Genomic DNA, 21,203 nt, shown 5'->3' on the forward strand with positions numbered 1-21,203 from the left:
ACCAGGCTCTGTCCTTGAAAGGGTTAAGCAGTGTGGGGGGAAATACTGCCTGCATAAGTTACCGTGCCTTTCTTCTGCCGAAGTCAATACTCCAGAGGAGTGTGTGTTCAGATTTCGGGGCTTTGCTGACTTCGAACACACGCGCTGGCTATGCTTCACCAACTTTATGTTGGCCACCATACCCATACTGCACACTTCACAGAGCACATCTCCTCAACACAACTGTCTTCAAACTTCCAAAAATTAAATGTGACAAAACATGCACAGGAACGGCATGTGTGAATCTGCGATAAGGCAGTATTTGGATGATAATGCAGTGATGCAGTGTTACAGTCACAGTGAAGGTTCTCATATTTCATTTTATTTTGTCTTTTTTTGCTGTTTCAAATGTGAATAAAGAATCAACAGGAGAATTAACAGTTTCTCAAAAACCAATGGCCCATGTCTGCCTCCTCTCTACACACAGATTGTTTCAGTCCTGTTTGTTTAGCTAAGAGAGAGCTCGGTGGGGAGAACACTGTCTTGGGTGAATGGGTGGGTGGGGGGGTTGTCTCAGTGGGGTACAGCACAGGCGCTGTTGAGCCATATGCCCTGGCAGATGTGGACTCCCCCTGTGGGCATCACTCAGAACAGGGAGGGAGGCTGTCAGGAGATGTGCTCTGTCATCAGTCCAGCACCGCTATGCTAACAGTACAGCCCCCTCCAACGCCACCCCGCCCCCCGCAGATCCTTCGGCCCATTTACCACAACTCACTGAAGGACCATAAAAACCCGCCGGTGTACACATGCACCCGCTGCAGCACCATATGATGCCATGTTTCAATTTGACCCTGGATCAGGGCTCGTAGTGGTGGTGGAACAAATCTAAAATCTGATTAAATATTTTTCATGCAGGGGGAGGTAAAATTATTCGATATTGGGAAGAAATTACATGCACTTTGTCTTATTGTTATTTAATGTAACATTGTGGAGCAACATTAAATGTTGAGCAAGAAGTTATGAGAAACCAGATAACTTCCTGCAATTCGATCCCATTATCACTGAAGTTATGACACACTTTCGTTGTCTTGCTGGTACAACATGACTACAAGACACAGAGGTACGATAATAATGCTGTGAGAGGGAGGCCGATATGCGTAGAGAGTGGATGTAGCGAGGAATGATAAAAGCACAGTGTTCTTGGTGAAGGTCAGAGAGGAAGTCGTTTAACACAAAGGAAGTGACATAAATGGATGTCTCCGCAGAAACCCAGCAAAATGTCACTGAGGGTGGTTTTAAATGCCAGCAGAGTGACCCTCAGCAGCCAGTTCCATCATGTCATGGGACAGGCGCTGACAGATTACCGAAGGATGCACAACAACCACGCCCCAAGGGCTCGCAACAAACTGTGTAAATATAAACCTCATAAGTATTAGTCAGACAGCACATTACAAGGCTGCTAGCCCTAAGAAAGAAATCAGATGAATGTACGCTGTTAACGGGCAGCATTGCTAGATTGAGGTCAGGAACTGAGTCATGGCTGTGCTGCCTGCCTGAGACATATGGAATTCACTCCTGGAAAAGATGATGGAGAAGACAGTGATGTTTTATGACAGCGGTGGATGTGCAGCAGGTTTTCTGGGTCAGGTTGAGAAAGCCTGAGTCGTGAGTGTGTGTCTTGACTGCAGAAGATGTTTAATAGTACAGTCCCTCTTGGTCAGTGGCCTTTCCATTAAAATGTCAAAACTCCACTTTTATTTTTTATGAGAACATTAGCTCATAAGATCTTTGGCTTAGTGACCTTCAGCGCCATGTGATTTAAGCAGGCAGAAAAAAAGAATAAAGATCAATCTGGAAAAAAATTGCTTACTATTAGTGAAAAAAACTGCAGATTATAAGGTTTTGCACATACACACCCTATAAAAAAACTATACTGTGACTGAATCTCTAGTAGACATGCAATTGTGCCAAGTGCTGTGCCTCCAAATCAACAAAGCCCAGTGATTTTTGATGTACATACAGAGACTACTCATGTGCATGTGTGTGCAAGTGTGTGCATATGGGGCTTTTAAATTAAGCAGTGAGCCTCTCCCTGCAGAGCAGATTTAAGGCATTACTGAAACGTTATTAATCAGTCAGACCGTCTCGACCGCCTCATCTCAGCCTTAATTAAAACTACGATGAAACGGCACTGCCAATAGACAGAGAGAGTGAGTGAGATAAAGAGCCGACACATTACTGAAGGACATACTAATTAGGTTTTTGAAAACCTTCACCACAGACGAGACTTTTTTTTTAACACATATAAACCAATTCAGTCAGATTTGATGTAGATGTGTGTATATGCAGCTCTGGGCCAAATACTTTAAATAGATTGTAAAATGTTCATCCCAACACTGAGTATTTGTGTGTGCATTTCCAGCTCCACTATACACAAGCACTTCTCAAATACAGTCAGGGCTTTGGCTTCTTCCACTTACCCTAAAAAACTCCTTGGTGGAGCCAGAGTCTAGGGTGCCGTAGGCAATCTCAGTCTGCTTGGCCAGATCCTCAGCACTCTCTATGGGTGACACCATCCTCTCCACCGTGAGAAAAGCAGCCAGGTTGGCGGTGTACGAAGAAATGATGATGAGTGTGAAGAACCACCAGACCCCGCCCACTATACGACCTGACAAAGACCTGCAAGCGGAGGAGAGAGCAATGAAGAGGGGGGAAAAGTGATTGGTGGGGCATGGTGGAAGACATACATAGAATGGATAGATGGAAAGAACAAAAGAGACAAAGTAAGAGAAAAAAACAGGAGGGTTTGTTCGGTCAGTAATTAGTTAAAAGAGGAAGGCTTGTCTTTTTGTAATAGTGCCACCCCTTCTAGAACCTCCTGCTGTCTTATGAATCTCCTCCCTGCTGGCTCAGCACCATGGATGCCTCCATTACCCAGCATCCATCACTCTTCCCCACTCACTCGCTGGCAGGATGATAAATGGTGATGTCATCACAGGTAAACTCACCTGTCGCTCCAGATCCAGAGGCCCGCAGAACAACTGTATTGCATGTCTACTTTGTGTGAACTATAAATCAGATTTTTTCCAAACAATAAAGTCCAGCTTTATTTGCATTAATAAAATGCAATTACAGAACAATAAATAGGAGACATGGTCCTGTACTCCATAGGGGATAATAGTTATATATATATTAATTATATTATATTATTTTGCTGTCCTACATGGTGAGTGCTTTCCCTCCACTATCAAAAATAGTTTTTTTTTTCACCGCAGGAAATGTCCCCACATCTCAGAGATGTACAGTCATTCACAACACAAAGGCCGCTGTGCCTGGACAGCCCCGTTGAGGAAGGCAACAGAAGATGAGACACAAACAGCGCTGCTTCCGAGTGTGTTAGAAGCGTGAGAGACACTCACAGCCTGTGAAGACTGAGGAAATGGAGAGAACAGATGAAAAGGAGGAGTGACAGGACAATTGTTGCATTTTGAAATGATGATGAATATGATGATGAAGGAGACAGGCCTGCTGCAGTGGAAGGAGAGATCATGGAGGAGAAGTGAGGAGGTCGTCCGCAGGGCGAATGGGTTATATCCACCAGGCAGATGACCGTAAAATGGGGGATATGCAGCAAAAACACGGTAACCCTCCAAGCGGCATGAGAGAGAGACAGACTCCAGCACACAATATGTGATGCCCTGTGCACTTTACAGTCAAACACATGGTGAATACAAGCTATTTCAGCGGGCACACGGCATCACTACAAACAAAAAACTGGGGAGAACAGAGAAGAGAACGCAATCCCATATCCCTGTGCTCTCGTTGATCCTGGTATAACAATAACTTTACCCCTACCTCGATAATCCGGCTCGGGGTCAGTTCCAGCTACGAATAATGCCTGAACAGTGAGCCATTTACCGCTGGGGCACTGATGTTGTTCCAGGATCAACATTAATACGGGGATGTCAGATAAACCATGTGAAGACGGAGCAATTAAAAAAAAAAACTGAAAATATAGTATAGAAAATACAGCAATTAATGAAAAATAAGCTAATTGAAATTTAGGCAAAGATTTACCAAAACATATAGCAAGAATACAAAACGAATCACATATTTGTAGAGAAAAAAGGGTTGTAAGGGATTAAAGAAAGAATTATAGTGAAAGACAGAACATCAAAACTAAAGTGAGGGGATAAATGATCTGAGGATGAAAAATGAAAAAGGTGAAAGAAACCAGTAAATAACATATATGCACCATGGTATTGTGACTGAATGGCCAGTGACAGTAAAATGCAGAGGGGACAAAATGGAGATGGCAGGAGGCTTTTTGTTGGGTGAACAACAGAACACCAACCTTGGTGAGATATCGCATCCCTGCTGCATGAAGGCACCCAGAGAGAACCACAGGCTGTTAAATATGCCAAAGTCGTTGGGCGGGTCGGGTGGAGTCTGTGGGTCTTTGGCCTCATCGCTTTCGTCCAGATGCCACTCGTAAGGGCTGAAGCGACTCACCAGGAACAGCACCACACTCACACCAATGTAGGCAAAGACGATGCACATCCAGATCTCGTACGCCAGCGGGTCCAGGAAGGAGAAGACCCCGGGCTTGGACTTCTGGGGCTTCTTGATCATGATGGAGATGCCGAGACTCATAAATGGTTTGGAGAAGTCTATGACCTCTTCCCTGACCAGAGTTATGGTCAGAGGAGCTACAGCGATATCGGCTCTCTGAGAAAACAGATGAAGATAAAACAATAACTCCTAACAGAATTAGAGCTGTACAGAGTAAGGGTCTTGACATAGACTGTCTCTAAAGTAATGCAATTATAGGCTCTGACTGACAGACTCTAATCAGCCTGTAATGTTATTGTAAATATATTTCACCATGATTACTATGTGAGTTATGTAATATGTCTGTTCAATAAGAGAGAAGAGGATCTGAGGAACATGATACATTACTATGCCCTAAACACACTAAATACACTAAACACACTAATTACAAACCATATATGTCCACCAAATGTGGGGAAGAATACCACTCCTAGATTTTCCCACATTTATCAGAGGTCAGAAGAAACCTAGATGGACTTTCACTTTGGAAATTGCGCCAACAGATCAAAACCAGCCCAGTCACACTGCTCAGGGAGATAACATTATGAGGTCACTCTGAGGTCAGCACAGAGCCTTTGCCATTCGGCTAGCAGAGCAGCCATTGAACTGTTCCCCTCCCTCTCTCTGGTGTATAACATTCACTAGACCCCTGTATTAAAGACATTATCAAAGCTTGTATATTAAAGTCAAAAACGTTAATAGAACGAGAAAGGTTAGATTATCACAGGAAAGGCGCTTTATATTATGCAAATCTCAGGCACACATTGACACCCTCTTATCACCAACTCCTCTCTTACACACACACACACACAGAGTGAGGGACTCAACACAAATCTACTTCCTCTTTTACACACTTCCTCTCTCCTGATGCACTTATTCATTCATACTCGCCCTTTCTCTCCTTCTCTCGTTTAGTAACACTTTGCGTCACTGGGTGATTTGTGTATGAATGGCCGGGAGAGGAAGTGGGAGATTTAATGATGGTTCAGAGACCTGATCATTCTCCCCTCCTTCATCCCTTCCTACTCCAAACGTGCTTCTACTCTTGGCTTGTCCTAATGATTTCTGGGAAGCCCGAGACACTTCACACAAAAGTTAAGGACACAGATGAATTTGAACATTTTCTATAATTCTCTCTGAGTATAACAAATGGGACTTTTATTTTGGGAAATGTAAATGACATCTAGCCTAGTTGCTTACCCCGTAGACCAGTTCACCCACCATCCCGTTCCAGGTCTTGGTTTCAGGGTCTCGGGCACCATACTTGCCGTCTGCAACGATGGACAGTTTGTATTTGATGCCCACATGCTTTGCAATCTCCGAGGCAAGGTCCACACAGTAGCCCTCATATCTGTCGTTGCCTTCCAACTGCATATAGTTTTTCTTGAACATCACATATGGAGCTTCCTGTTGATGCATCACACATCACACACATACACAGATATTTTTAAGAAGACGACAAGTCAAGAGGCCGTGAAATTGAAACAAACTGGTTGTATGCAGACATGCTTTGGTGACAAAAGACATGGACACTGGCAGAAACACAGACCTCCAGGGGGACAGTAATCATACACCATCAAGCACACACACACACATGCACAAAATCTGACGAACACGCCCTTACACAGACACACACACACACACACACACACAAACACACATGGCAGAACACAAAAATACATGCACATGAACACACTCACGCCCCACCCCTTATTCGTTCAAAGAATGGGACAAAAGACAAACAAAACTCAGCCACACACAGTCCCCATGGCACACAAGCTAACCCGATCCACAGCCAAATGCATCCAGCCTCCATTGCAGAGCCGCAGGGCTGAAGCCAATAGGAGCATGGGCAAACAAGGATTCTGAACCCAAAGCATTTGGGAAGTGGGAGCAGGGGGTGGCGGTGCATTTGCTTTGCTTCGGCTTAGTAGGGTGGGTGGAGTGCGGGAGGGATGGGAGAGGTTCTGCTTTTTTTTCCCAGTTCATAAAGTAAATGGCAGCGACTGGAGAGCGGATTGGAAAAAACAAACAAACAAACGTGCCAGGAGGAATTTATTCCCACAGTGGGACACTTTCCGAATGTGCAGGGAAAGGGGTCACCGATCACACAAGCCATTGAAGAGAGTCATTGCTACGAGAGAATCACCACAGAAACTTCCAGAATACAGCCTTGGGCTCTAAGTGGGGGGAAGTGGGTGGAGGTGTGGAGGAGAGTGTGCTGCCCTCTACTGCAAGGGTCCTCCGGTCGTATGGAGCTACGGCGGGGGGCTGACAGGGGCAGGTTTGGGTGCTCAGGCGTCGCGGGGGGGGTAAAGTAGTGCTTGCCGCAATGGTTTCCTTCCCTGTGCTGAACGCATTCGCTTTGCTCTAACCTCCCTTTGCTCTAATCATTTGAATACAAATGATGTCTGCAGCGACTTCCCTGCCTACGGCATGCTTTCGCGGATGAGCTATCGACCTCATCCTCCCAGATTAAACACTCTCTACACTGTCTAATCTATCACTGACGTAATCGAGGCTAATGATTCCTCTGAGCCACTAGTGCCGCGCCTGGCCTGCACACACCTGAGCAACCTGCCTGACCGCCGCATTCTGAATTTGCCTATGATGGGACCATCGTAGACAGAGTCAGAAAGAATGTCATTTCCTTTAAATGTAAGATAAGGCGAACCTTATGGTACATTTAAATATGACAGTTTAGCACCGGTGAGCTTGTTAAAATGATTACCCTTGCTGCTATAATAATCGCCCACCCCTCCACCACATAAAACTTCCATTCCATTAACCCATGACTGGTTTAAGCATCACTTCTAATCACTGTCTAATTGCTGCATGCTCTCATTACAGCCCACGTCCCGCTTCACGTTTCAATTAGCTGTGACCTTGCATATGTCTATACTGTGTACAATACAGCTTGGCATTTGCAATTTTACAACTGGACCTGGCTGCCCTCTAAGATTTACACTCCCACTTCAGTCAATTATCCCACCTCACACTGGTTGTTCAGCTTAATTTTTTTTAATGACCAAATTTCCCTTCCCAATTTTGCAACCTAGAACCTTTCACCTCCTCTACGGGGTCATACTTCAGCACAGAAGTGCTGGAGCTTCAAGCAAAGCTGTTTTGAGCAGGTGGTATAAAAACCTGTCCGCCCACGGCAAGAGGTTGTTTATGTCCTCCTCAAACACTGCGCATTTTGCATCTCCAGCAAGAAAACCATTGGGACTTTGAAAAAAAAAAAAAACATACTGAGCAGATTTTTCTCTTTCTGCGGCTGTCATTCACAACTACCCCCAAAAGTCATTCACCATTTACTTAATGATTAAGAAACAGGTTTCTACTTACGTACGTATGCACTGTATGGGTTTTAGATGGATGTGTGAGCTCTAGCCTATAGGTTTTCATTACCAAAGCCGGTATTGTGATGTCACTGCTACAACAGGCCACCGGAGTATGGAAATCAAAATGCTTTGGCACCCACACGGATACAGTTGAAACACTCTTCTGTGAATCGACTGTTTCAACATGTAGTGAGTGGGTGGAAAGCAACTCAAAAGAAAATGGTTCTACCTTCCCAAGACAGAATGTAACAATGGACACCTTGACCTTGAGTGGCAGAATTATTTAGGTGGAACATTTAAAATCAGCATTGGAAAGTGTACCATAATAGTAGTGACCACAATTGTTCGGTTTTCCACAGAAGAGGACTCGTTGGTAACCTGCTGGTCCATTATATATACAAATTTTTCATATTCATTCCAGTATCCGATCTGAAAGTGACACAAACATCATTGTTATTAATAGTCACATCAACAGTCACCATTGTTAAGTGTGAGGTTCTAGTGGGTAATGTAGTGACTATTGCTGATGCACCGTCTCTCTGGCTGATAATGGAGTTAGTACTCTGTGTGAGTAATTTAGTCTTGATTGCTGATGGATTGTAGTTAATATAGTTGTTGAGTGATAATGAAGGGCATAATGTAATTTTTGACTGATGGTGACACATGGTTAAATTTAGTTAATTATTGCCGATGAAGTGAGGGTAATCTAGTCCTTAACTGGTTGATAGTGTAGAACTTGCCTTATGTGGCTCTGAGTAATTGTGTTCTTGTCTGGTTGGTTACTGTTTGTAATGATCTGGCTAATTATGAGCTATTGTATATTTGTGCTCTTTCAGACTAGTAGTGGAATGTGGGCAGTGTGGGTAATGTAGTTTCTGCCCTGTGAATGCAGGCACTGCTTTTTTTCATGCGAAATATAGAATTAGACTGCTGTGTGGGTGTTGGATAAGTTAAACAGCAGTTGTGCACACTGCAGATGAGGCAGCAGCTATTTAAATTCAAGCAAACCTCTAACTGCTGCATTTCTTAGTTTAGTTTAGTGTGTGTGTGTGTAAGTGTGAGGAAGAGTGTGTATATCACTGGAACTGCAGTGTGTCTAGGTGTCCTCAAATTTCTTCTCTCTAATTTGACTCTCAGTCAGGCACAGTAGAGCAAATGCTTTCTGCTATTTGGGTAATTATGACTTGTCTTGTTGAATTAAGAAAGGTTATATGGTGTGTTCTGTAATTATCCTGACGTGCTGCTGCTCTCCAGTCTCTTGACGATGGTGTGTGCTTCGCTCACCTTCCTGGCCCCCCCTGGTTTCATCTCGTAAACATCGACGGTGTAGTTGGACCTGCGGCCGAAACTGTCGAACTGGATGTTGCCTGTCATACCTTGAACCTGAACCTGTTATGCGGCAATACAGGAACTACAGTAATAACTTCTACAAACAACACTTCTCTGCATCTCATTGCCATCAATGCATTTAGATATAGAAAACACAACGAATTATAAAAGAATAACAAAACAACACAACACATTTGCACAGGTACTTTTGGCTCAAGCAAACTGTTGGCAGCCATAAGCAGCCCTCCTACCATTTTGAGAGCTCTCTCTATATCGATGCCTTGACTCCAGGGCACAGCAGGGTTTGCCAGGCAGTCACCAGCGCTTCCTCGCCGGGAGATGTCCACCCTCTGTCTCCGCAGATACCGAAAGGCCTCTGCGATCACCAGGATGGCGTCGTGGGTCAGTGCCGACGTGTACTGATAGCATAGTTCAGAATGGAAACCACTGTAATTTAGTTACGTTTTTAATCATGAGTACTAGTGCATATACTGAATTGTTCAAATGATACAATGATCAATCAGCCCAATATATAAGAAATAGTAAACACATAAATGCTGGGATGTATCATTATTAAACTCTATGTGATACATTTATTAATATAGTACAGTTTGTGTATAAAAAAATTACAATTTGAGCCTTTAGAGCAGTCTTCAGTATTTCCTTGAAAAATTACAACGTTGCAAAGATGCCATATTACAGTACAATTTATTATTGACTTCCTGGTGTTTTCCAAAAAAACTCTGAAGTTATTTTATTATGTAACTAGTGCCAACGCCAGTATCAAGTTTGATTTGGCCCATTGATTGATTATACTATACAACAGTAATCAACTGCTGAGGACATTTGGCCACCACTAAAATATACATGCACACACACCCACACACATAGAAGTAGACATTAAATCATAAGAACTGAAACATCTGGCAACGCTGCACCTTCAGAGGAGTGTTTTTGGCCTCAGGGAATTCTCTCTCATCCAGGCGGTCCCAGCGCTGAAGGAACTGCTGCACAATTGGATTCTCTGGGTTTATTATCTGGAATCCTGTGATGTTGGCACCACCAGAGAACACCTTATCTAGACTCATGTTAGAGAAGCCCTGCAAATTTCAGATATAAAAAAAATTATTACATGAAAGACTGTCTTATACTGTAGAAGAACATGAAAGCGAGACTGGTCTGGAGTGCAGAAGAAAAAAGAGAGACAGTGACAGAGTGAGGGCGTCCGTGTGCAGGAAACTGAATATTTTTTTGTGTGAGAACATTTTGTGCGTCAAACCGAAAAAGCTTTCATCTATTCCTCTGTTTCATTTGCATCACTTTGTCAGAGCTTTCAGACATGCATTTTTAATCCAGTTTATCCAATCACATTTCCCAAGGTAAACCTGGGTGCCAATTTTCAACCAATTTCCCAAATGCAGCAACAGTAAACATTGCTTTGATTGAAAAGGAGATCTTCTTAAGTTTTTGTTTTTGTGTTTTTGCCAAGAGCACAATTGAAGCCTCGATTTCAGTGGTTTCAGAGTCAAAATGGTACTTTTAATTTTAGATAACAGGAAAGTCATTTTTCTTCAAATACGTTTTGTTGAGGTACTTCTCCAGAAAAGTCAGTATAATCTGGCAATCAATCTGTGTGCTCTGTAATCTAGTCGTGCCTGTGCTACTGGTGTGAATTTTTGTGTTCTATCACATCTTCTTAGAAATTTTAAGACAAGCAGCAAGTACTTTTTCTTGTGAAATGGTTATGTAAATCAACGCTTTTTTCTCTTCTTTCACACTGACCAGGTTTGCCAGAATGTAGTGGTATCCCCTGCTGTTCTTTCCTAGTATGACAACCTGCAGAGAAAACACAGAAGAGAAATAACAGATTCAGGTCACACCATGCTGCACTGTGCAGGAGATTACTGGTAAAGGTCTGGTAAAGATTCTGCACTCAGGATAACACCATTTTTTGTTCATTCTGTAAGAACTGTTAGACATCCTATATAAATTGCTAAAGAGTGAATGCATAATGGCAAATATTGAATATAAATGAAAAGCGCTCTGTGTCAGGGTCCTTAAGGTGTCAGGCAATGCAGATATAGTGTTTCTAAACAGGCTGCTCCAGGCTAAATAGAGGATTATAGTTGAGATTACGGTAGAATGACTGTGCTGCAGATAAGCACAGTGCTAAAAAAATGTTGCATGCTCAGACATGTATGTGAGCTGTCACTGATGCTAACATGTAGCAAATTAAGTTCATTTAATATCAGGAAGTGCATATGAAAAAGTTGTTGATCGAGATCTAAAAATATAATAGAACAGTAAGAAATTAAATTATATTTAAATATATATTAAATAGATCTTTGCTACCTGAAACCCAGTGTTGATCATTCTTTTGAGCTACCTTATTCCTTTTGAGCTACCAGTGAAAAAATAATTAATGTTGCAAATAAACCAGATATCAATAAAAACAGATCAGAAAAAAGTAAGATAAAAAAAAAGATAATAAAAATGAAGGGGCTCTTTCACAATTGAAGATTTGCACGCATTACACACCCATGCTTGGCTGCTCTTTCATATTTATTCCCAGAGCGTGTTGTCCCAGAGATCAAACGCATGAAGCCTAGAACACTGCACACAATCCAAGGTTATAAGTCGGTCAACGCTCCTATCAGAACTTCTCATGGAAACTTCTTGCACATTTAACGTTGAAATATCAGATTTGACCTGTAACGCAGGACAATGGTAGAAGTCCCTTTATTTTTCACAGTTGTATGTAATCCCATTTAGCGCTTCCACTGTCCGGAAGTGTGAGGCACGCGTGAGTGTTAATATCTCGGACTCCCTCGTGCGACTTTGATCTCGTTAAAGGACGTCGCCACAAACTTAATCCTTCTTTTGTCTCCAATCCAATCCATCCTCCATGCTGATTCTCCACTCTGCCGTGCTGCTTTCATTGGTCGGTCCCACTCTTCTCCGAACTGTCTCCAGGGATACACATCCCTCAAGGTTACCTCTCAGGCTTTTCCTGCAATTTCCGTGGAAAATCCAATTACTCCGCAGAGGTGTATGGAATGATCCCATTGTGGCTGATGCTTTGCCACCTACACTAATATACAGACAGGCCAGCATTCACACACAAACACCGACCAATGTGCTTTTCAAAAGCAAGCCGAAGTCTCCCAGGCCAGCGCCGAGTATACAGGTGAGTTTTGATCAGAATGCATAAAAGAGCTTAGATGAGTTTTAGTTCTGATGAGTTTCAGGTCGAAACCAACAATGTTGCCTCCGCGTCCCTCCACCCTTTCCCTCATTTGCCTCGCCTCTTATCTCGCCTTTTCTTTTCTCCCCTCCCATTCACGGCTCCCTCAGCGCCTTTCTCTTCCTCCGCCTCTCATCTCTATCATCTCGGCGGAAGTAAAGTGCAGTGAGGCGCCGCTCTCCCTCTCCCAGGCCGAGAGCAGCTCTGATAAAAGCGCCCCTTTACTAAAGATATGCAGACAGAACCCTCCTGTATGCTGGGGCAAGAGAGAGAGAGAGAGAGAGAGAGAGAGAGAGAGAGAGAGAGAGAGAGAGAGAAAAACGAGTCTTGAGATTTCGTGTGACGGCACAGGCAGCACTTAATGAAGCGCTACTGGCCCAAGGCACAGAACAACTCACCACAAGTCACAGGAGAGAACTGGAGAAAAGAGAAAAATATTCGAAAAAGTAAACATGCACTCCTCGGTGTGTGTGTGTGTGTGTGTGTATGTGTGTCTCTGTGTGTGTGTGCAACAACGTGTGTAAGGGAAATGTTTGTGTATGATGTGTGTAATGTGGTTGTTAAAGTCCTGTCTCCAGCCAACACAGTTGCGGACACACAACACATTCAACAAATCCTACATACCATAACTGTTATTTGCCATTTCCATGTCATTATGTCATTAAGCGGCAATTAATAACAACACTGGCTAATTACAGCGGGACGCGAGACGGCACTAGGAGACGCAAACCCTCCGTCCTGCCTTTTTTCCTGCCCTCTACCTGCAGATTCTCTAGATTTGAAGAGGAACACCAGCATCAAAGATTCCACATATTTCCATTCCGTCTTCACCTGCCCGCGCTTTGCTTGAAGGTCCCCGTTCTGATTCTCCTAAGGTGACCCAAAGAACACATGTCCAAGTGGCCAGTGAGACTATGATTTGGAGGTTGAATAGATTAAATTCAGGTTAAACTGCATATTTTGCAACCTTGCAACCCGTATTGAATTTGCGATTTCAAAAAGTCCTCTTCTCTCTCCCTTCGCCCCGTGGGACGTTGACAGCGGCCGCAGCAGTGAACACCCGCTGCAGCGTGGCTCTGGGGAGGTTTATTTATGGTCGGGCTGGACGTGTTTTTAGTGCTCAGTGAACGTGGGGAGGGATTGGGGACAGCGGGTGCGTCTCTCTGCTAGTGAAACTCACGACCGTGCAAAATCTCATTAGGAGCCAGGCCTTAGCTTCGCAGCATCATAGACAGTGCGCTGCACTGGGGTGGAACCGCTGGCGATCACAGCATCCCCTCATTATCGGCCGGGAGGGTACAGACGAGCAAAGAGGCAGTCATTAGAACAAAACAAAAAAATTGCTTTGGGTTTGCTTTCATTTCGAAGTGAATTTATTTTCATATGCTTTCATTTTTCGATGTCATCTGATGATGATGGGCAAGAGCTTCATTGTTTCAGGATGGTATCATTTAACTACATAAGAAACCGTTTAATGCAAAGACATACAGTACTGATCAAACGTTTAGGTTAATTTAAGAAATTTCCATATTTTTCCACGATTGCTTATAGAATAATAAATAGTTCCTGGCAAAGATTGAAATAATGATCCCAGATCTGCTGATGCACTAGCTAGTGTGATGAGGGCCAGTCTAATTGCTTCTTTAATCAGTGCAACTGTTTTCAGCTTTACAAAAATAATGAATGAAGCTTTTTAAGTGAAAGACTTGTGATAACGAACACACCATTCCATCAAGACTAATTGTTGCTGATAAAAGTTCCTCTATACGTATATGCAGATATTCCATGATTAACAACCAGAAATCTGATTTCCCATCCAAAAAAAAATTGACCCCAAACTTGAACATGTTATATGACGAGGTCCCAAAGTGTCTAACAGCAGCAATTTATGACATCTGCAGACACACTCTGTATACAAAGGATTTAAGGAGAGTAGATAACATGGAAATTGGGAGGAGATGGATCCGAGCATGTGATGGACAAGCGTGGCTTTGAAATCACGAGGAAATTGCTAGTCAGTCATAGAGTAATCTGGTCATTCATTTCATTTCTGGTCATCTATTTATTTCAGAAAATCCAGATGACGTAAATACTGTGATGTTACCGAACTTGGCCCATGCCCTATGCTGCATACAGTATAAAAGGTTGTTTTATCTAGTTTGCTAACCCAATTATATACTGATAGGAATGTCAGAAAATTGCTTATATTTATAGTCAATGTTTTGTTATTTCTGCTTGTATCATTTCAGCTGTGTTCTTTTGTATTTACAGAACATTTTATTACATGCATACACACCATCAATTAGCTAGTGTAATAAATCTGTGCAGGTCTAGGTTTATATGTATTAAACCCAACAACCATAAAGTTCACAGACATGAATCCCTGCTCTGGCTGTGATTTTGCCAGATTGGGTAGATTGAGCAGTTTGGAATTTGATGCTGCTTGTGAGAATAAGTGCGCCACAAACCAAACAGTGGCAGTGCTTTTTGCATTATCAAGTGAACTTTGTGCCTTATTCTTCCAAAATACACATTATTCTTAAAAGGTAAATATTCACAATCACAAAAATCCACTATTTGTGCTTTTATGAACACAATTTTAAGCTTCTGTTTCTTATATTTCCTTTTTTTTATATATAAGGCATTGTTGTTAGTTGTCTTCTCCTCCTCATCATGGAAAATACATTTAATTACCAATCTCACTTCACTCACTGATTATTCACAGTGGCTGTGCCATACTTCAGGGCATGGGTCACATACTGCGTCATGGGTCACAGTGCAACAGGACAGTCAGTGTGTCAATCCAACCACTCAGGTCGAGAGTGTGATTTATATGCTGTTTTCATTCTGAGAGAGCACTGCTGGCCCTTTTTACTGGTTTCAGGCAGGGTGCGTGTGTTTGCATTGTATTGCTGTTTTATTTATTGAACGATTTTCTGGCCTACGATCAGTCCGCTGGACAGATTTTCAGATTATTGGCCCATGAAAGCACCAACTTTCTGCTGTCTGCGATGATTGCACCACACATCCATGCACATTCATTTGCCAAGCAGCACAAACTTGAAAGGGAAAGACGAGTCGAAAGTAAAGAACACTTCACCGAGTCTGCCAAATCATGCCGCACGGGGGACTTGGCAGCCTTTGGACCGTGAGCGATTGTTAATATCTGCCGTGTCTGTGTGTGTGAGTGATAGAGACTATATGAAAGTGTGTTTTGTTCTCTGAGTGCCGCAGTTGGCCAAGCAGCGTGTCTTCTCAGTAAATATTTTTCGGGATCTGCGCGCCGCTCCACTTCCTGCTCCCCAGAGAGGCTCGTCATCTGCCGCTCTCGCAGATGGCCCCGCTCCTCTGCCTCTCCCGGCTCTGCTCGGCCGTGGGGCTTGTTTTCACTGGGCCGCATGCACCTGTCTGCAGAGGCTGTTCCACGGGACAATGGCGCCGCAGCCAATTCTGCGCCAATTCTGCACTTCTGATTTGACAGACTGACAGGCAGACATGCCCACATGAAAGACCCAGAAGATGAGATGGTGCCCCCGTGGGGAATAATAGCCAGTTGAGGACAATGCCTGGTGTCTGATTGGCTATTGATGCGGAAGCAATGAGCTATTCAGCCTGCGTCAGGAAAAATCCGTAGATGTCGTCTGAAGCAGCTTCCCACTGTTCACTATTTTCTCTTGACATAAAAAATTGTGGCTCTTCCTGTGTTCTTATCAAACATTTCAGTCATATTCACATGTTTACACTCAGCAACTGTGTGTTATACAGCTTGGATTACAACTTGAATGGTTAACAAAGGCCAAAATTTTAAGTAAATTGGCTACCTCTCAACCACAAATATTTCAGACTGGACACCAGAGTGGGAGTATTCATGACGGAAATCAAAAAATGAATATGGTGTAGGAATGGAGGGGATGGGTCCTTGCACTACTCCTGGGTGTGGACAAGTGAAAGTGAGTTGTTTTGTCATTGTGAAACATTTAGCCCATGACCCATAGCAAGAAGTGTGCAGTGTGTGGGAATGGTACCTTGTTCAAGGGGACCTCAGTGGCACCTTGGCAGTTTGGGATTTAAACCCACAACCTTTTGAATTCAAGTCCACTTACTTGCTGAACAACTAAACAACCACTGTGCATAGGCTTAAATATGGATTAAATGCTTATGTCATGGTTGTAATAAATCCCCTTTTTTGCAAAGTGATGCGAATGCATCTTCGCCAGCGCCGGAACCGCGACACCTTCTAAAAAAAAAAATTAAGCTTGTGTTCAGGGTTTTGTTGCGAAATCACTTGACTATATATGCTCATCACTGTATTCAGAGTTTGGAAGTTCTTAGCGAGCTCGCCATGCGCATGTTAAATAAACTTGGTTAAATTCAGTTGACCGTCTCCTCATTGCGGCTTCTCAGATGCTCGGTGTGGGAAAGATTTCCACAACGCCACCTACAGTACGTTTAGAGTCACCAATAAATCCAGTGTGCATGCCTCTGGATGGAAACCGGAGAACCCGGAGGAAACCCGCTCCAACACGGGGAGAGCATGCAAACTCCACACGCACAAGGTCCGAGTCTGCGGCGCTTGCACATAGAGGTGCTTACACAGAAGGTTTTTATCTTTATCGCATCAGTCATACCTGAGGCCAAAATAAAATGACCTCAAAATAATTATTCCACGGCCTGTTTTGGCGAATTAATGTAGGACAGGGCCACAGGCAGAGAGACAGTCGAGTGACGAAGGTTGTTTGAAAGATTGCTAAACATAGACTTTTATTTTGCACCTGATTCTTGTTCAAAGGGAGAATTATAAAGGATTGATCCAGTGTTCTGTGGAAGCAGTGCTGCAATTTGATATTGAATTCCTCTCTTCTGATGTTTGTGCATCAGCTTGATCTGTTGTGTGTTTGTGTGTGTGTGAGGATTAGTTTACTTCGTAGGTCGCACTGATCATCAGTGTGCAAAATGAATTCTCCATTAGTTAATCAATAGAAGGTGGGATTCAGTGCAGTAGGGGTTTCAGTAGGTGACACACACACGTACACACACATTTACAGATGGAACATCTGCCTGCTCTCTTTGTGGTCAGTCCCTCCGTACTTGTAACCGTGATGCAACTTGCTGCCAGGACAAATTATTTTCACCGTTTCGCACACTTCAATAACCTGTACACACATTCACATAGCATTCATATAGCACAATGCAGACATTTTACAAACATAAAACAAACAGCATGTACCATTATGTACCGTAAGTATTATTTCCAATATCAATTTTTATACCTATATAGAATTTCTATAGCTATATCACTTTCAGCTAATTTTAGCCCAATCTTGGTAAATAACCCATATTGGCTCTCCTGTGCGGGTTTCACTTAGCAGTTTCCTACCAGAATGAGTGCTGTGAGAAAGGAGAAAATTGCCCATTCTTTCGATGGCTTAAGAGAAGGGAAGATGGATTTCTGTCTCATTTAGTGAAGAAAAAACATCTTCAGTTTTGTCCATTTCTTTCCATCCTTCATCGCATGCTCCTTTCTTTCTGTCAAACGCAAACTCATCTCTCTCTTCCTCTCTCAGTTCTTTTTTTCTTTCAACCGGGCTGCTAGCCCATTAGCCTAAGCATCCTCTGGGGAATCTATTCTAATTACTCAGGCTGGGGCCGGAGTCTGCCAGGGATGGATCGGTAACAGCCGGCCGACATTACGAGTATGAGAGAGTCGGTGTGTGCATGCATGTTTGTGATCTCTAGAGAGCTGGCATGTCTGGGATGTACCGTGTACATGAACATGTCTGTGTGTGCATTTCTTTGACTAAATGTGTGTGTGTGTGTGTGTGTATTGATCTGATCTGAATGGGTGGTAGTAGCCTAGTGGTTAACACAGTCGCCTATGAACCAGAAGACCCAGGTTCAAATCCCACTTACTACCATTGTGTCCCTGAGCAAGACACTTAACCCTAAGTTGCTCCAGGGGGACTGTCCCTGTAACTACTGATTGTACGTCACTCTGGATAAGGGCGTCTGATAAATGCTGAGAAATACGTAAAGCATATGATCGTGTGTGCATGCATGTGGGCATTGTGATGCTATTCCTATATAGCTCCTGTATTATTGTTTAAATTAAACCAAATCCAGTTCAGCTCATTTATGCAGCCCATACATATACCTGTTCAGGTCACGTCAGGGTCACAGGGTCATTCTCAACGATTTTCATGTTCAATGAAGCAGCAATGCGACAGTTTAACAGTGACTATTTAAATAGCCTGTAGGAGGAAACCGACTGGGATACATTTCCAAAAAACTCAGTTTTATCGATGCAACTATGTCAGTTGATATACAAACAGGAAATGTAAACCAGTCCAGGACTTTAAAGAGTGAAGAACGACAGGCATGGGAGTCTTTAACGGCGTCAAAAGGAAGACATTTGGAGCCGAGGCGGGTCCAGCGATAGAATCTCCCCGAAGTCCAGGCCACTGGCGGTTTCAGCCAGCATAACCTTACAGATAGGGCGCAGTAATTCACCATATACCCATAATCACTGCTGGAAAATATATTCCTCCTCCCACCCTTCCTCCCCGCTCTGCTCCATCGCTCTCCTTTGTTCCCACCCCTCCTTTTCTCTCGGCCTGTCTCCCCGTTTCAAAGCTGATGAGCTATCTTCCACCCTTTCCCCCGTTTTCTCTGTGATCAGAAGTTCTGCCGGCTTCACACATCCCCCTCCTCTGGGTGACTATTCCCAAACGTCTCCCCTTTACCTTATTCTCCCCCTCTCTCTCGCTCCTCTTTAGTTTAAGGGATGTACACCTGATCACTGGAGGCGGGGCGCCGCGCGGTTCTCCTCCAGAGGGAACCGTAGGTTCGGATGCATGTCTGTGGCTTTACGGGGGTGAGAATTACACACCTGAGCCGCCGCCATTCACAGCTACCCACAGCAATGTCTCCATCACAACGCTCCGATTTCTGGCTCATCCTCCTCGCTGCATTTCGGTTTCTTTTCTTGCGGAGGAGTACGTGTGAAGCAACACTAATTTTTTAGTGTAGCGCACAACGCACAGCTCCTCTGAGTGAATTATAGAATCGGCCTTATCGACTTTGTCTGTGTTATCGCCATCATCTTCCCTGTAAACGATGAATTATACATCGAGGGCATATACTTTTATCTCTAGTCCATGCTCCTTCTGCTGCAGCATTATTAGGTTGGTATTTCTCCATTCCTAGAGGATATGCTTCTTCTATATTTCACATTTGCACGCACACACACACACACACACACACACAAAAACACTCTCCAGGATGAGTTACTCTTGTCTTTAAGCAGGAGGTTAAGTCCAGTGGGGAAACATCCGCGTATCATACAAATCTGCTGCTGCAGCAGAAGGGTAATACACACTCTCAAACACACACACACACACACAGAAGCAAACAAGCACACATCCCAATGCACAGAGCGCCCACAGGTTGGAGGAGCACAGCATTAATTTTAAATCACACAACAGCTGGCTCATAAAAGACGGAGAGAAAGACTTGTCAAGAGCGCCAAAGCTCACATTCTCTCAATCCCTCTGAAGTCCCGCGGAGCCCTGGAGTTGATGCAGGACCACCTGTACCACCCGGACGGCACCAGAAAAAAAAAGGAGTAAAAACAGAAACTATTTTACATTTCGGGCTTTCATCCGAACGATCGCTGAATAAAACATGAAAACGGCAGAGTCCTGGCCCTGCTAAGGCAGCTTCCCGTGGACCTTCTGAGCAACCTTCACACTAAAAATACGTCTCTTCTCCGTCAATTTTCTGTGTGTCACTTGTTCCCTGTCTGTCGCCTCAACAATTGTTTGTTCCCCAATTCAAAATGTTTTAAAGGTGCTGCAAACAGTGCAAGGGGGAAACTCATCACCACCACGGCCCCAACGCGGCTGGGCCGCGGCAGCCTTCGCGCGGCTCCAGAGGGGAGGAAGGTGCGTGTATTTTTAGCGTGTTTTGTATTTTTAGTTTAGTCTGCTTATTCCCCATTGTGGGACGCCGTGTCCTACTTACAGGCAGGCGTTGTCACGGAAAAGCGGCGGTGTGGTGGTGACCCATTAAACACACTGTCCTTGGGAGATGTCTGCGGCGCATAACTGAATCGCGCACGTGTGCAGATTCTCTAAACGCATGTAATCCATAATATCACCATGCAACGATCTGCATCGCGTTAACAGCAACCCACCCACATACCAAAAAGCCAAACAGAGCGCAAACAACCATGTTCCTGCACCACGAATGTTTCAGGCCGAGCAGGCGCTGGCAGTATATAATCTAATCCTCTACTTCTCATGCGGCTTGTTGGGAAAAGAAGAAAAACTGGCGCCACGTTGGCTTTTCTCCCTCTGCCATGCCGCTCAAGCGCCAGATTTTGTCTCTTTCATGAAAGCTGGTCATATTTCTAAATAAAAGTTAGTTCCAGGCAAATTCAATACAACACAAATCTAATCTAAGTGGGGGACTGAATGGAATTGAATTGGCAGAATTAAATCAGGAGGGCAAATGAATACTGAAAGCCACCACGAGCGCAGTTAGCCAAAAGAACAATATGCACAATTAAATCGGCATTCAGCAAAAAGGGCACCCAGTCCAGCAGAAGAGCAGAAACATATGCCTCCATGAAACACGGTTACATCACTCGAAAGACAAAAAAATTTGAATGAGCACCATTTGTCTTCGTGTAATGGTGC

At 43.7% G+C, this 21,203-nt stretch overlaps 1 protein-coding gene across 8 annotated transcripts in view; it reads right to left on the reverse strand.

Annotated features, from left to right (window-relative positions):
- Window positions 1–21,203, reverse strand: part of gria3a (glutamate receptor, ionotropic, AMPA 3a) — a 70,974-nt gene that overhangs the window by 11,616 nt on the left and 38,155 nt on the right. For all 8 annotated transcript variants that reach the window (XR_003750197.1, XR_003750199.1, XR_003750198.1 and 5 more), the window contains exons 5-12: window positions 11,046–11,099; window positions 10,202–10,363; window positions 9,515–9,682; window positions 9,219–9,323; window positions 8,256–8,363; window positions 5,791–5,997; window positions 4,334–4,707; window positions 2,460–2,658 (exon numbers count right to left, since the gene is read on the reverse strand). Coding sequence is in view for 5 of the 8 variants with exons in the window: in XM_028984801.1 (XP_028840634.1) it covers window positions 2,460–2,658; window positions 4,334–4,707; window positions 5,791–5,997; window positions 8,256–8,363; window positions 9,219–9,323; window positions 9,515–9,682; window positions 10,202–10,363; window positions 11,046–11,099 (1,377 nt within the window). In the remaining 3 variants the exon portion in view is untranslated. The remainder of the gene's footprint in view (window positions 1–2,459; window positions 2,659–4,333; window positions 4,708–5,790; window positions 5,998–8,255; window positions 8,364–9,218; window positions 9,324–9,514; window positions 9,683–10,201; window positions 10,364–11,045; window positions 11,100–21,203) is intronic.

The sequence above is a fragment of the Denticeps clupeoides genome, chromosome 6 (genome assembly GCF_900700375.1).
Source record: "Denticeps clupeoides chromosome 6, fDenClu1.1, whole genome shotgun sequence".
Classification (NCBI taxonomy): domain Eukaryota; kingdom Metazoa; phylum Chordata; class Actinopteri; order Clupeiformes; family Denticipitidae; genus Denticeps; species Denticeps clupeoides.